Here is a 14419-nt window from a genome sequence, read left to right on the forward strand (position 1 = left end):
ACAGGTTCCACCTTGGGTGGTTCTGAAGATCAAACACATTCACAAAAACACAAGCTCCATCAGGACAGGGCTCTTCCCCCGGTTTGATTCACTGATGTATCCAGAGCACTTACAAGAGCTCCGGGCACCGTCGGCCCTCACTGAACATCTGCGGAATGAGTGAAGCAAGAAACTAGGGAAGCATACTTTACATATTGTAAAGTGCCATCAAACACAGGGTATTAATACTAGCTCATCTTTCAGATTCATTTAATTAGATCTTTATACAGAACTGGATGTTTTTGTAAAATACTCTCACGTTTATTCAGTGATCAACAGCAAAATATTAATCTTCTAACAGATGCATGGACTGGTATTACTGTACCAGGAACAGAGGAAGGGGGAGACGACAGGTGAGGGTAGGATACTACAGAGACAAAGGGGGCGAAGAATAAAGTAAAATGACCCAGGCTGCCTGAGCGACTCCAACTGCAGAGGGAAAGGTCGGCACTCCGGGTCATTACCGGCCTCGAGGGTGCGTCCGGCGCCCAACCACCAGCTCCGGGAACGAGGTCTCATCTGTCTCGTTCGCTGTGCTCCCAGCGCCAGGCGCACAGTAGGTGTGCAGTAAATACTTGTTAAATGGGACAGCGTGGGGCGCAGGGAGACAGAGTCTGAGCTAATGATCTTGCAAAGATAACAGCCCTCAGAAAAACGAGGTTCAAGCTGCCGACGTGGGACAAGATTTCGCCTTGACAACCGGACTTGCTCAGGAGGTGGATGTGAACATCCACTGAAGGAGGGGAACCCCAACCTGGACCGAAACTCGGGATCTCGCTTCCCCAAGAGATGGTGAGAGAGTGTTAGCACCACTTGGGTAGGAGCCATGAGACGCTGTGCCCTCTGGCAACTCACGTAAGCCAGGCCTTGCCCTTTCCCTACATTTAAGAGTGAGTGGGAGGGAAAGGGGTCAAAGTGCCTTTCTGCACCCGTCGCTGCTGGACACCCGCCGCCCTGCAGTGAGTGAAGGTGAGCGCGTCCTCCAGCGAGCTCTCCCCCGGCCCGGCGGTCCTGGAAGGACCCGCCTCCTCCTCACTGCACCGGGCTCTCCTGGCGATGCTGGGTCTTCTGGTGCCGGTTGAGGATGGACCTCTGGTTGAAGCTCCGCCCACAGGCAGGGCAGCGGTAGGGCTTCTCCCCGGTGTGGATCCTCTGGTGTCTGACCAGCCGCTCGCCCTTACTGAAGCGCTTCCCGCACACCTGGCAGCCATAGGGCTTCTCCCCGGTGTGGGCCCGCCGGTGCACGGCCAGGTTGGCATTCCTGCTGAAGCTCTTGCCGCACTCACAGGTGTAGGGCTTCTCCCCGGTGTGCGTCCTCCGATGCACCTGAAGGTGCTGCCTGCGGCTGAAGCTCCTCCAGCAGTCCCCGCACGTGTAGGGCTTCTCCCCGGTGTGGCTCCTCCGGTGGACCTCCAGGTGGTGCCTCTGGCTGAAGGCCTTCCAGCACTCGCTGCACACGTAGGGCCGCTTCCCCAGGTGGGTCCTCTGGTGCTTCATGAGGTACTCCCGCAGGGTGAACCCCTTCCCACACTCAACGCAGCCATAGGCCTTCTCTTCTTCGTGGGTCCGCTGGTGTCTGACCAGATTGGAGCTCCGACTGAAGCCTTTTCCACACTCAGGGCACTGGAAAGGCTTCCAGAAGGAGCTGTGGGTCTTGAGGTCACCAGGCAGGGGGACGACGCCGTGCTGGGGAGGAGGCGGCCCCGGGATGTTTCCCGCCGAGCTCCCGGCCTCCTGCTCACAGGTCCTTCCAAGCTCGGGGCCATGGACCACGGCTTCCTCAAACCTCTCTGACGACACCGGAGTAAGCGGCCCCTTGAGGTCTGCCTGCTGGGTCCTTGCCTCCTTCCCCTTGCTCCCAGTGCCTACAGGACAAAGGAGATACAGACTGATTCGGCAGCAGATCTGAAAGTAAACTCGGATGTTAGAACTTGACTTCTAAGGGGTCCCATCAACAATGCCTTCTTTTTCCCTCTGACCAACAACCTCAATACATTTCACTTTCTCTGACTCTAAATCCAGACACTCCTTTACTTCTTTCCATCTGTTATGGACTGTTTGTGTTCCTGCCCAAATTCATAGGCTCAAGTTCTAAGAACTCCATGTGCGGATACTAGGGGGTGGGGCCTCTGGGAACTAATTAGGTGAGGCCGTGAGGGTGGAGCCCCCAGGATGAATTACTGTCCAGTAGGAAGAGACGCCAGGGCTCTACACAGACACACACACAGAGGTCATGGGAGCCGGTTCCCTCGTGATGGGATTAATGTCCTTATAAAACGAGGAAGAGACATGAGATCTCTCCCTCCCCCTCTCTGCCATGTGAGAACACGGCAAGAAGGTGGCCGTCCATGAACCAGGAAGAGACCCTCACCAGGCAAGGAATCTGCCAGCAACTTGATCTTGCACTTTCCAGCCTCCAGAAGATGTAAGTGTGCTGCTTAAGCCGCCCATTTGGTGGTACAGCAGCCCACGCTAAGGCAATCCCCACGCCTTGTCACGGAACAGTCTGCCAAGTATTAACACCCTTCCTCCTCACGTTCTACTAATTCAGACTTTGCTTTCCTTCAAAATCTCACTCAGTGATTTCTCCCAGGAAACACGCCCTGATCACTGCCTGACCCCGGGTCTCGTCAGCACAGGGACTCAGTTAGCACTTGTTTACTCCGCACTGACTTACACGTGACCTTCCATGTGCCACTTTACAAGAGTCCAGCTTCCACAGTGACAGACCTGTTCCAGCAATGGGGAGCTCCTGGCACTTCTCCATGACCCCCTGCGCTCACTCAGCTCACTGTCCCTGCACACGCTCCGCCCTCCACCTAACCCTGTCTTATTAATCTGGGTCTCTGGGAGCCTGGCACAGGCACTGACTCAGGGGAGATGCTGGATGAACGAACGAACCCAGTCTATACCAGACCGCCTCTACAGCAGCATGCTTCTTAGGACTGAAACGCCCTTCTACACCCGTCCTCTGATCCCTCTCACACTCTCTCAAAATTAACAGCACAATTGTTTATAGAAAATCAAGAGGAAGGGGAGGAGAAAAAAAGAGAAGTACTAGGGAGCAAAGAAGCCAAGACAGAAAAGAGGGAAGTGATGAGCGACCCTGAAATGGGAGAGGCCCTTCAGGCAAGGCCATTAAAGGGCAAAAGGAAAAGGACACAGTGTGCCTCCTGATTTGATAAAATATGAAGGACACGGCTATCACTTCTGATGTATTCTTTTTCTTTTGCACACTTTTCATATAGCAGAAGTGTGTAAAACATATAGAGCTGCAAGAATGCTGATAATGAGCACATGTAAACAGCAGCCAGTTCAAGAAACGTTACCAGCAGCCAGAAATCCTTTCCCCAAGGACCTCTCTGTCCTGAACGGGTTTTCCCTCAAATTGCAGGGCTTGTCCCTATACTCATATAAGGGTATATGTATGTATATATGTTTATATAAACTCCCCCTAGATTTCTAATTGTTGAATATATTGTGCAGTATTTAATACATTGAACCCTTAAAGCTGTCAATCTATCTTTATTTCAAAAATCTGAACACAGGGCCAGCATATATTTGAGCTCAGTGTTTGATGGTGAAATTTGAATGTGAAAAAAATAGTATACCCCCCCCAAAAAAAGAAGGAAAAGGGAAAGGAAGGGAAGAAAGGAAGGAAGGAGAGAAAGAAAGAGAGAAAGGAAGGAAGGAAGGAAAAGGAAAGGGAAGGGAAGGAAAAGGGAAGGGAAGGAAAAGGGAAGGGAAGGGGAAGGGAAAGGGAAGGGAACGGAAAGGGAAGGAAAAGGGAAAGGGAAGGAAAAGGGAAAGGGAAGGAAAAGGGAAGGGAAGGAAAAGGGAAGGAAAAGGGAAGGAAAAGGGAAGGGAAAGGGAAGGGAAAGGGAAGGGAAGGAGCTCTCCCCTCCCCTCCAGTGATGACATCCTGCCCCCAGTGTAGCACGTCTTCCAGGCTTTTATCACCATGAAGTATTCCTGCCTGTTCTTGAACTGGACGTTCTGGCTTCATATGCTGTGTCTGGCTTCTCCTGTTCAATACTGTGCTGTGAGATTCACCTATATGGGGGTGAGCAGCTGTAGCTGCCCCACATCCTTTCTCATCCTTGTGTGACATTACACTGTTAAGAACATATTACTCTCTACTTATTAATCTGACTCATGTTCATTTTGGTTTCCCATTTTGAGGTATTATAAACAGCAAAACTAAAACTTTCTTTCATATTATTTTTTTTAATGGAAGTACTGGAGACTGAACCCAGGACCTTGTGCATGCTGAGCACACACTCTACCACTGAGCTATAGGCTCCTCCCTTTTTAGGTTGGTTTTTTTTTTTAAGCAAAATTAAGACTAAATGCAATGCATGAACCTTAGCTGGCCCCTGGGGAAATGTGAGCACGTGCTTGATATCACAAATCATGGAATTTATGCTCATTTTCTCAGGCCCAATCCTACACAGTTGTCAGCCCAAGAGCTGTCATCAGGTGGCCATGAATCTCAGGAAGACCTCAAGGCTGAGACAGCCACAGGATCTTTGGGTGAGCTGACCTCACCATAAACATCAGGGAAGTGTTGGGTTGTTCTGAACAGCAAGGAGTGAGAGGACAAGCACACAGCCAGTCTCTGGAACAGTCGGAAATGGCCAGAAGGGTGTAAAAACTTGCCAGTAACAGGAGGGAGAGTCCTTACCCTCACCCCACACGGGGGCATCACTGGCAGAGGCACATCCCTGGGGGGAGGATTAAGGCGCTGGGATGTGGGTACCTTCGTGGGGGCACCGTGCCCGGGCTCCTGGGCTGTGCAGTTAGCGCTGAGGGTTTCTACGCCCTCTGGCATCACAGAAACTTACATACCTTTGTCATGGGTGACGACCCAGTCCTGGGCCCAGGCCTCCTGAGCCCCCTCCTCTGTGCCGCTGACACTACCCCATGCCGCCCACTGGGACATGCCCTGGGCTCTTCCCGGGGCTGCTGAGGTCACAGAGGGGGGCTCCTGTATTTCTGCAGCTCTCCATGAGGACCAGAAGAGTGCTGGCCACAGAGCCCATGCCAAATAAACGTTTTTGTGGGAATAAAAGGATGAATGTTGACTGGCCCATAAAGGAATCTCTCAATAACATTTACACAACTAATAAAAATACCTAACATACACACTCACCAAATGTTTACATTTATTATCTCACTTAATCCTCACAACTCCGGGAGACAGTGTTCTGTGAATATCCTCATTATAGGACTCAGAAAACAGACCCAAAAGGTAAGCGAGATGCAAGGAGAGGTCACAGTTAGTAGGTGGCATGGCCAGGATGGGTTCTCTCCTGTCCTGAAGGAAGCACAGTTGACCCTTGAACAACACGGAGGACCAGGGGCAGTAAAAATCCACATTTAACTTGACAGTCAGCCCTCCATATCTGAGGTCCCTCATCCGCAGGCTCAACCAACAGCGGATGGTGCAGGACTGCAGTACATATTTATTCAAAAAATCTGCGTCTAAGTGGACCTGCACAGTTCAAACCCGTGTTGTTCATGGGTCAACTGTACAACGACACACCTGCTCATCCCTCAACATATTTGAAGATGGAAGAAGACCAGGAGACGTCAATACAGATGAGTGGTCAGCACATAACTTACCAACAAGCTGAAGGAGAGAATCAGAGGGAACAAGGGAGAGGCCCGCTCCCAAGCACGCTTCTCCTCCTCCAGCCACTGCTCTCGCCACGTCTCGAGATGGTCCCCGCTGCTCTTCACCTGGCCGTCCCTCAGCCCCTGCGGGGCCTCCCCTGTCCTGCCTGTAGGGCCCTCACCCCGCACTTCCCTCCTCTCCTCTCCTGCTGCTCTCCTCCTTTCGTGTCCGCCCAGCTCCCGGGTAAAACCGGCCGCCCCCTCGCATAGCCCCACGGAGGCTCTGCCTGCTCTGTGACGTGAGCCTGTACCCACCTCCCCCGTTTCTAAAGTCTGACCGTGCAGCCTCCTGCCCTCCACACACACGCTGCGGTTCCCCGGAGGTCAGTCCTGCCCCAGTACAGAGCTGCTAACATGGGGTCTGCCCGCAGGGGGCACTCCATGAACACCTGCTGGTAATCGAAACCAGAGCGTCCCTCTTTTGCTGCTTTTCCATCACTCTCCAGCCCTGAGAACGTATCTTCAGTCAGACACAGAGCAGGCGTTCCCTCAGGGAATCCTAATGACCAACCTGTGCCATTGCAGCTGGAATAACCACCTCGTGTTTTCTTACCCCCTTGTCTGCTCCTCTCCTGGCACAGGAAAGCACCTTGCTAGCTCCCCACATGCCCTGGTCCACGCTCTTTCCTCAGACCCGCTTACCCGTCTGCCATGAAGCCCCTTCCTTTACCACAGCATCAGGGTCCGAAATCTGGGGCAAAGGCAAGAACTCTAACCCATAGCTTTCCAAACTGGGGGTGGAAACAGTCTTACCTGGAAGTGAGACCCTGCAGTCCTGGGGCTCCACGTATTCCCCAAAGCAGTCTATCTGGGCTGGGGCCACGTGCCTCCACTCCTCCTCGGGGAAAGCCAGGGCTATATCTTTAAATGAGCCCAACCCCTGAAACAACACAGGAGACTGCTATGGACAAAGAAAATAATCCCAAAGCAGGAGCAGCGGGAAAGCAGACAGAGAGGGGACAACAGGCCAGGGAAGAACAGAGCAAGAAGACACAAGGAACTGGGGTCCCTACACGGCCCTGGGACCGGAAGTGCCTCCTTCTCGACACAGAAGTGATGCATTTGTCTGAGCCACCGTATTTTTGAGTCTCTGCTGCAGCCACTGAGCTTGTACCCAAAACCACAGCATCTAATTTCCACCGTTCAATCCCCTCCACTCGATCCTCACGTCTGATGGATACTGAGAGCTGCTATTTATCCTCTTGTGCGGAACTGATGTTCCCTCAGAGATAAGTAAACATTTGGGTAGGCCCTGTCTTAAGAACAAAGCCACGTTAAAATGAATGCCCTGTCCTTCACAACTCCACAAAGAAGAACTCTCATGGTAGAAGAGGGGAGTCTGACCAAATTCATAAACGCTGGTGTCATTCTTCATCACCTCCAAACCATGTCCTTGGAAAACACAAACAGGAAACGGTGCAGGCATCACCACTGCCCAAGTACTGCTCAAACCTGACTCATTCTTTTCTTCTGCCAATGACATCCTTTCTTCTATAAGGAATTCTTCACTTAAAGGCTCACTGTCCCATTCAGAAAGATGCCACCCTGGAAATCCCTACTTCCCTGGGCATCCAGGGCATCCCACAGAAGAGATTTACATGGTGGCAAGAGTGCCCCATCTGTGCTCTGGTTAGCCCATTTGTGGCAGGCTAAGAAGTACGAACAAGGCCAAAACTCCCGCTGCGGACACAGTACGGGCCAGAGACACCACTCTGCTCAGGGCTCCTGGGAGCCCCCACCCTGAGTCAGCTCACCCTGCAGACATGGGGGGAGGCTGGGGTCCAGAGGAAGAGCAGCAAGGTTGTCCACAAAGGGTACCTGATCTCCTGGCCAACCACCACAGCCTAGAGTTCACCTGTGGGGTTTCCATCAATAATGTCTTCCTCCTTAAAATTTTAAGGGTAAACTCAGTCAACTGAGAAAAAAAAAAATCAAAGAGCAATACGAGTCAATTGAGCTTCATGCCTGGACCCTAAGGCATAGGGTTCAACTCAGATTAATAATTAGTGACAGTAAAGTGGAGAAAACAAAGCTGTCACATCCATCAGAACAAGAAAGGAAGAGTAATTCAGCTATGTGGATGGTGCTCTGCTGTGCAGAGAACCTCAGAACCTCGGGGAAGGCGAACCTCATTCAAAGCAACACCGAGACCCCTGGAGGGGCAGGGCTGCAGCTCACCTGGGGTCCGGCTGTAAGGAACCCAGCTGCCATCTCTTGGTCTCTGGTGTTCACTGCAGGGAGGCCAGGACCAGCCTGAAGAACCGGCAGAGCTGAGCAGGGAAAACAAACCACGAGCAGGATTAGCGCTGACCTGCAGGCACGGGCTTACATTCACAGGCATCTACTGCCTGCCACACACAACCCCAGGAACCGAAAGGAGGCTCCAGACAGGCAGCGGTGTGAGTGCACCCTCCCCTGTTCTCAGCCGGGAGCACCTTCCCCACCCAAGACGCCCTGCCCCTTCAGGGCTGCTCAGGCTCCCTAGTCACACTTCGGGAACCACCCCTGAGATTCAGGAACACGATAAAGTCACACGTTACTTTCCGGGATATGGTTTATCTGCCCACTTAAAAATATCCCTACACGTCAGCTTCTTTATGTCCTGGCAGTTTCTAGAAGGGGTGTGAGGTTACCGAAAAGAAATGATAACAGCATGATCCCAGATACCCCTCACAGAAATCAGAGAGGTCAAGGTACAGAAAATCTCACTTCCTCTGTCTCCTACCGAAGTCCAGGAACTAGCCAGGAAAACTCAGAATTACACCCCACAGGTAACCTAATGAGCTGCAGGGTTTGTAAAGGAAAGGGGAAGGGGCAGGGCACAAAGCACCATTCTCTGTGCCCTTTCTTCCTTACTGTTCGCATCTTACCCTGCTCCTGGAAGGCCTGCGTCCCACCTCCAGGGTCCTGGCTGAGCTGCTCCTCAGCGCCTTGGTCTAGACCTTGAACGCCTTCCCCATGGGGCATCCCCCACTCAGGCTTGACTTCCACAGGCCCCAGGTGGACGCCTGCTTCCCAAGGGCCTCTGCAAAGCGCCGTCTCCTCCTGCTCTCCCTGCACGTGGCACGGAACCTACGAACAGTCCCCAGCACTTATTAGAACGAACCCTGCATAAGGCTGTCATGAAAGGAGTTGAATTAAAACCTAAAAAGAGAACCGTTCCAGCTGCAGGGGAGAGAAAGGACAAGCTGGCTCAGCTCTTCCCCAGGACACCAGTGAAAGGTGAAAAGGAAGCCAAATTGTCTTTCCCCGGCTCTGAGAACCTTTCATGTATCCACGCCATTTTACAAGGGTCTCTTCTGCCTGCCTTGATACTGATCCAATTCCACCATGAATAACATCACAGAGAGATATTACTATTATTTCACTGAGAACTTTTGCCCAAAACAAACTATTAGCAAAAAAGGTTCCCCAGTTACAGATGCTGAGAGTAAAAAACACAAGCCTCGACTCTATGGTGAATTAGTTGCTCTAAAAACAGCAAGGAAAATTAGAGCTCACAAAAACTGGCCCTTCCTGGTCCACTTTTAAGCTCCTTGGTAGAGAGTACAACAAAAAACAAACAAAAAGTCCCTTAGGATTATACAGAAGTCAGAGGGACTGCAGTGGGAAGAGGGAGGAGAAACTGAAAAAGGATTGTTACCTGTAAGCAAAACAGTAATGTTCAGCCCTGCTCTCTCTCCCAGACAGCAATCAGGAAACTGTACCAGAGAGGGACAGAGACATGGCCAGAATCCCACGGGAGCATCTGAGGTGCAAAGTCACCTGGCGTCAGCAGAACACCACCACAGAATCACCACGTGGGCCTTTTGAGCCACGGCCCCAGGTGTGGAAATAGCACTGCTACAGACAACTCTCCTTAGGAAGAATATTCACCAAGTGGAGTTCCCTGCATTCCCACAGGCATCTCTGCCCAGAGAGGAAAGGGTCCACCAGGGCCCTAGAAATTGATCACAACCGTCTTCTTTGGGCCTGAGGCTCACAAAGGAAACGTGGCCAGGCCTCTGCCCCAGTGATCAAAAAAGTAGCTAACTGCCCTTCAACTGGTCCCGCACCTTCCCTGAGAATGGCTTTCCTTGCTGAAAACCCCTCTGCCCTCCAGAAAAGTACCTCAGGGAGCCTGGGAGAAGAGAAGGGAGATTCTGGACCTCACCCACTCCCACTGCTTCCTCAAACCTTTCAATTCTTTAAATCTTCCCTCCCCACACCAACAAAACAAGGCCCAGATACCCCTTCTCACCCACCGCCTTGGCCTCCAGGGCTCTCTCTGTGAGGTCCTCCACCATGCCCACCAGGGCCCTGCCGCTCTCCAGGCCATGCTCCTGAATCCAGGCGTAGAACTCCCGGGGCAGGATGGTCAAGAACTGCTCCAGCACCAGCAGCTCCAGGATCTGCTCCTTGGTGTGCAGCTCGGGCCTCAGCCACCGGCGACAGAGCTCCTGGAGTTCCCTGAGGGCCTCCTGGGGACCTGCCGCCTCCTGGTAGCGGAACTGCCGAAATCGCAGACGAAAAGTCTCGGGACTGGGGTCCTCCCTTGCCCTGCCCCACGGCAACTCTTTCTCTAGTTTGACCGCCCGCACACCCATTTGCAGCTGAGGGTCTTCCGCCATCCCTGGACGCTCTTTCAGCATCTTCACACTCTCTCCCAGAAGACTGAGGGCCTGTTGGGAAGACCAGGCAGGCAGTGAGGACAGCATAAATGAGACCCAGGAAAGGTCCATCCAGCCCAGTTCTATCTCCACATCAGTGAACATTCTGCTGGAGAATATGGCAATGAGGCATCTTCAAAAGGCTGAACATATATCCTGAAAATCACATCAATCCGACTCAGTATTTGCCAAACACTCATTATGTGCAAAGGGTAAACAGCACTTGGCTTACACTCACAGATTGCTTAGGATCTCATGAAGGAGGTAACACTACAATCACAGAATCTAAGATGGGTTATAACTAAGCCAGTCACCGGGGCCCACTCTTCCAACACTACAGAAAATGCATATTGAAAACATAACTATGCCTGGCCTGCAGAAACTAGAAATACAATAGCGAACTTGCCCTTTGAAACTCACATACTGGTGCAGCAGACAGAAAAAAACAAATGTAAGTAAATAAGTTTAAATTATAAATGGGGACAAGTTCTCGAAAGGAAATAAGTGGGGTGTTAATGGGGGACAACCAACTTGGAGAAGGCTTCTCTGGAGAAATGACACATAGGCTGAGATCCAACCTAAAAATGAGAATGATCCAGCCATTCAAAGAGCATTCCAGACAAAAGCCTTGTGGCTAGAAATTAACTCTGCAGGTGAGAGAACAAGCCAAAGTGCAGTGTGGCTTCAGCAGAGCGAGGGAGGGCCAGAGCTCAGAGGCAGGTGGAAACCAGATTATCCAGGGTCTGGGCACGTAGCAGAAATTATGGGCTTTACTCTTACTACATAGTTTAGTGGTGAGATACGTGTTCTTCAAAGGTCACTTTGAAATGAAGTGTCAACAGAGAATAACTAAGAAGAGACGAGAAAGGAAGCTGCACTTACCTTGATCCAAGTAGGAGATGATAGGGGCTTAGACCAGGGTGGTGGTAAAGAAGCAAAGTCAAGACATATTTTGGAGGTAAAACCAATAGATTTGCTGGTAGCCAGGATGTGACGACGTGCTCAGCCTAAAGAAAACAACAGAGCAATGTAAGTATATATATACAGTTACTAAAACTGCTGGAAAGATTTCTAACTTGTATAGACGTTACCATTTAGAAAGCATGTGAGCACATAATCTCATTTAATACTTAACCATTCTCAAGGCAAGTACTACTCCCCCTGCTTTTCAGATGAAGAAACTGAAGATGTAAGAGGTTAGATTGCTGGCCGAGGTTAGATTGCTGGCCAAGGTCAGCCTCCCAAATATACGGTATAAATGAGAAACACAGGAAGCCAAAAAGAGAGAAAGGTCTATGCAGGTTCAAGTCCTCATGAGAAAGAAGAGGCCTGTAGTAGACTTTGGGGGGAGGGGGGAAGATCACCCTAAACGGAGCATAGAATAAGCAACTGGCAGTAGGTACGTCCGAAGCTTCTGCTGAATATTCTATTGGGCGTTTGTGTATTTATCTATCCTTCTTAAATCTATTTTAGATTTTCAGTCTATTCATTTTCTTTGCTGCATTGAGACTTCTCTTTCCTGGCTTCCTAGCTATTGCATGTATTCATCCCACTATTGCATTAATCGCATTATAGGGCCAGTGTTTACCCGTATATCTCCAGCTACCAGACTCCTTTAGTCAAGATAGGTCCTCATTCATCTTTTATCCCCGGCACTTGACAACTAAAAGGCGTCCCGTGGTTATTCTTTAATTGAGCGTCCTACGTCTCGTTTTTAAATGGTCACTCTGACTTTTCACAGCGTTCCGCCGTGGTTCAAGGCATCGGGGTCGTGGACACCCCTCCGTTAAGCCAACCCTGGCCGGGCGGGATCAGCCTCGCTCCTACCTGAGCCTCGCGCGGCGCGGGCCGCCGGGTCCGGACCCGCAAGGCCTCGGCGCCGCGGGAGGCAGCTCTGGGGAGACTCGCCGCCTGCTGCGTCAGTCCCGCCGCCACCGCCGAGGCCCGCAGCGGCCCCACAGCCCGGCCCCGCCACCCCGGCCACCTCCTCCCCGCCGCCCCGAGGCGGCTCTTCCCACTGCCCCCCACCTGAGCCGGGCTCGCTCTGGCCCTCCGCAGGCCGGAAGTGGGCCGCGGGCGCTGTCAGACAGGTGCGTAAAGGAAGGGCGCCTTCCGTTTCCTCTCTAGGACTCTCGGAGGCCGGTGCGTCTCGGTGGTCGCTCGTCCCCGGGGACCGTGCAAGAGCGCGCGCTGGAGCACCAGGGGCACCTCCCGCGCTAACTGCGCCCCTCAAGGCTCGCGGTCGCCAGGGCCCTTTACTACTCCATGCCTTTACACCTGCTTTCCCTCTGTAAGAACGACCTTCCAGACACACCGTTGGACCCAGCGCCTCCCTCCAGGGGCTTTAGAGCCCAGTCAGGGTCAACACGTGTTTATTCCACGCCTCTGTTGCTTGGTGCGAGGCGTAGGGGTGGAGTGTTCGAAGGGAAGCACCGAGTCTTACGGGTTCACATAAAAAAGGCCGCGACCCCAAGTAGTGTGTGGGGGCAGGGAGTGGTCGGGAAAGGCTTCCTGGAAGAGCCGGCACCTGAGCTCAGATTTGATGGGTGGGGTGAACCAAGAAGTGAGGTCAGAGTGCCCCCAGCAGAGGGAGCACGACGAGCCCAGCGAGCCGTGAGGATCGATGGCATTGCCACACCGTCACAGCCACTGGAGCGGGCGGCTGAACTTGGTCATTCGGGTGGTAACCTGGAGGCGATGGGAAGCCGCGGGAAGATTTAAAGGCGGGGAGGGACAGATTTTAGAAAGATACTACGAGAAACCTGCGAGAGAGACTAGGCAAGAGGAGAGGGAGGTGGGGAAATGAGAAGATGACTGTAGGTTTAAGATGAGGCTAGATACTGCAGTCCAAGGGAGAGAGGATGAGAGACAGAACCGGGGCAGTCGTGAGACTAGAGACTGCAAGGAGGGTTTGGGTATGAAACCTATTTGGGAAATAAAATTGGCAACGTTTGAGGATTGATTGGATGCGGAGGATGAGAGAGAAAGTGGGATAATTTAGTAAATGACAAAGGCCACATTCTCATATTAATAAGAATGGACTTTTAAAAAGCAGACAACTGGTTGGTTATCTGGAAGAAGGTAACACTGGGTCCATTCCTTATACCACAAGCCAGGGCACAATCCAGCCATGTTCACAGAGTCTCACGTTCTTTTATATTACAAATTACATTATCAACCCATCTTGGAAATAGCGTCGGATGGCCTCCTCATTCACTAACATGCCCTCACATCCAAGAGGGATGAGGCCAAACCTTACCATCCAGGGCCAAGAGAAACAGCCCAACAGGCTCAGACAATCTGTCTTGGAAGAATGAATTATACCCAGCGATATCAAAAACCATTATTCACCTTGCCATGGAGAAGACATAGGGAAGAGGGCATTCTGGAAGAGGGAGAGAGAGATTGAATCAGATCACATGTTTCCAGATCAGCCTTGGAGAAGAAAAATGGGATCCTCTGAATTGGGAAGAAAAGAACCAAAGATGGGTGATGGTTTCGGTTAGGGCTCAGCAAACTTTTCCTGTGAAGGGCCAGAGAGTAACTACCCTAGGCTTTTCAGGACACAGAGTCTGTCACCTGTTCTTCATTTTTACAATCCTTTAAAATTGTAAGAACCATTCTTAGCTCGCAGCCAGGGCTGGATTTGACACAAGAACTGTAGTTTGCTCACCTCTGAAGTCGATTATTTTAAAATTATTCTAGAGAAAGCTTTAAGGAGTTCATTCTTAACCAGATAAATTCTGACCTCATGCTCCTAGCCCTGAGAGACCAGATGATAACTGAGGATTGCCAGGGAAATGGCACTGTCCGAAGACAGATTTCATGAAGGTGAGCAAATGAAGGCATTTTTTTCCTAGCAAAGAACATGGTACGGAATGAATGGAGAGCATTGTGGGGGCAAGAAAAAAGAAGGGAAAAAGGGAGGAAAGGAAGGAGAAAGGGACAGAGATACAGAGGGAGAGAGGAAGAAAATCATTAGACAAGAGATAGAGAAGAGATGAGGGTACAAGATGAAATATAGACAGTGTCATGACCATAGAGAGGAAACAGGA

General features: G+C 51.4%; 1 protein-coding gene across 5 annotated transcripts; it reads right to left on the bottom strand.

Annotated features, from left to right (window-relative positions):
• Positions 1–278: 278 nt before the first annotated feature.
• On the bottom strand, positions 279–12479 carry ZSCAN25 (zinc finger and SCAN domain containing 25). 5 transcript variants are annotated; one of them, XM_031432523.2, is made up of 7 exons: positions 12393–12479; positions 11247–11371; positions 9960–10376; positions 8586–8787; positions 7894–7985; positions 6469–6595; positions 279–1904 (listed from the first exon to the last, which is right to left on the bottom strand). In XM_031432523.2, exons 3-7 carry the CDS (start codon positions 10344–10346, stop codon positions 1072–1074), a joined length of 1641 nt encoding a protein of 546 aa, XP_031288383.1. In that variant the 5' UTR covers positions 10347–10376; positions 11247–11371; positions 12393–12479; the 3' UTR covers positions 279–1071. The 5 variants fall into 5 exon arrangements, with proteins under 5 accessions (XP_031288383.1, XP_031288384.1, XP_064334742.1 ...); XM_031432524.2 differs by lacking the exon at positions 12393–12479 and adding an exon at positions 11953–12185; XM_064478672.1 differs by lacking the exon at positions 8586–8787 and having other exon boundaries at positions 9956–10376.
• Between the last annotated feature and the right edge of the window lie 1940 nt (positions 12480–14419).

The sequence above is a fragment of the Camelus dromedarius genome, chromosome 24 (genome assembly GCF_036321535.1).
Source record: "Camelus dromedarius isolate mCamDro1 chromosome 24, mCamDro1.pat, whole genome shotgun sequence".
NCBI lineage: Eukaryota > Metazoa > Chordata > Mammalia > Artiodactyla > Camelidae > Camelus > Camelus dromedarius.

What these genes read in the sequence shown, in the direction of transcription:
- ZSCAN25 (XM_031432523.2), bottom strand. Translation starts at nt 10,346, where the DNA reads ATGCTGAAAGAGCGTCCAGGGATGGCGGAAGACCCTCAGCTGCAAATG. An exon ending in TCCTTACAGCCGGACCCCAG is followed by an intron (nt 6,596 to 7,893) that starts GTGAGCTGCAGC and finishes GTGTTGTTTCAG; the next exon opens with GGGTTGGGCTCATTTAAAGA. An exon ending in CTGCAGGGTCTCACTTCCAG is followed by an intron (nt 1,905 to 6,468) that starts GTAAGACTGTTT and finishes TTTGTCCTGTAG; the next exon opens with GCACTGGGAGCAAGGGGAAG.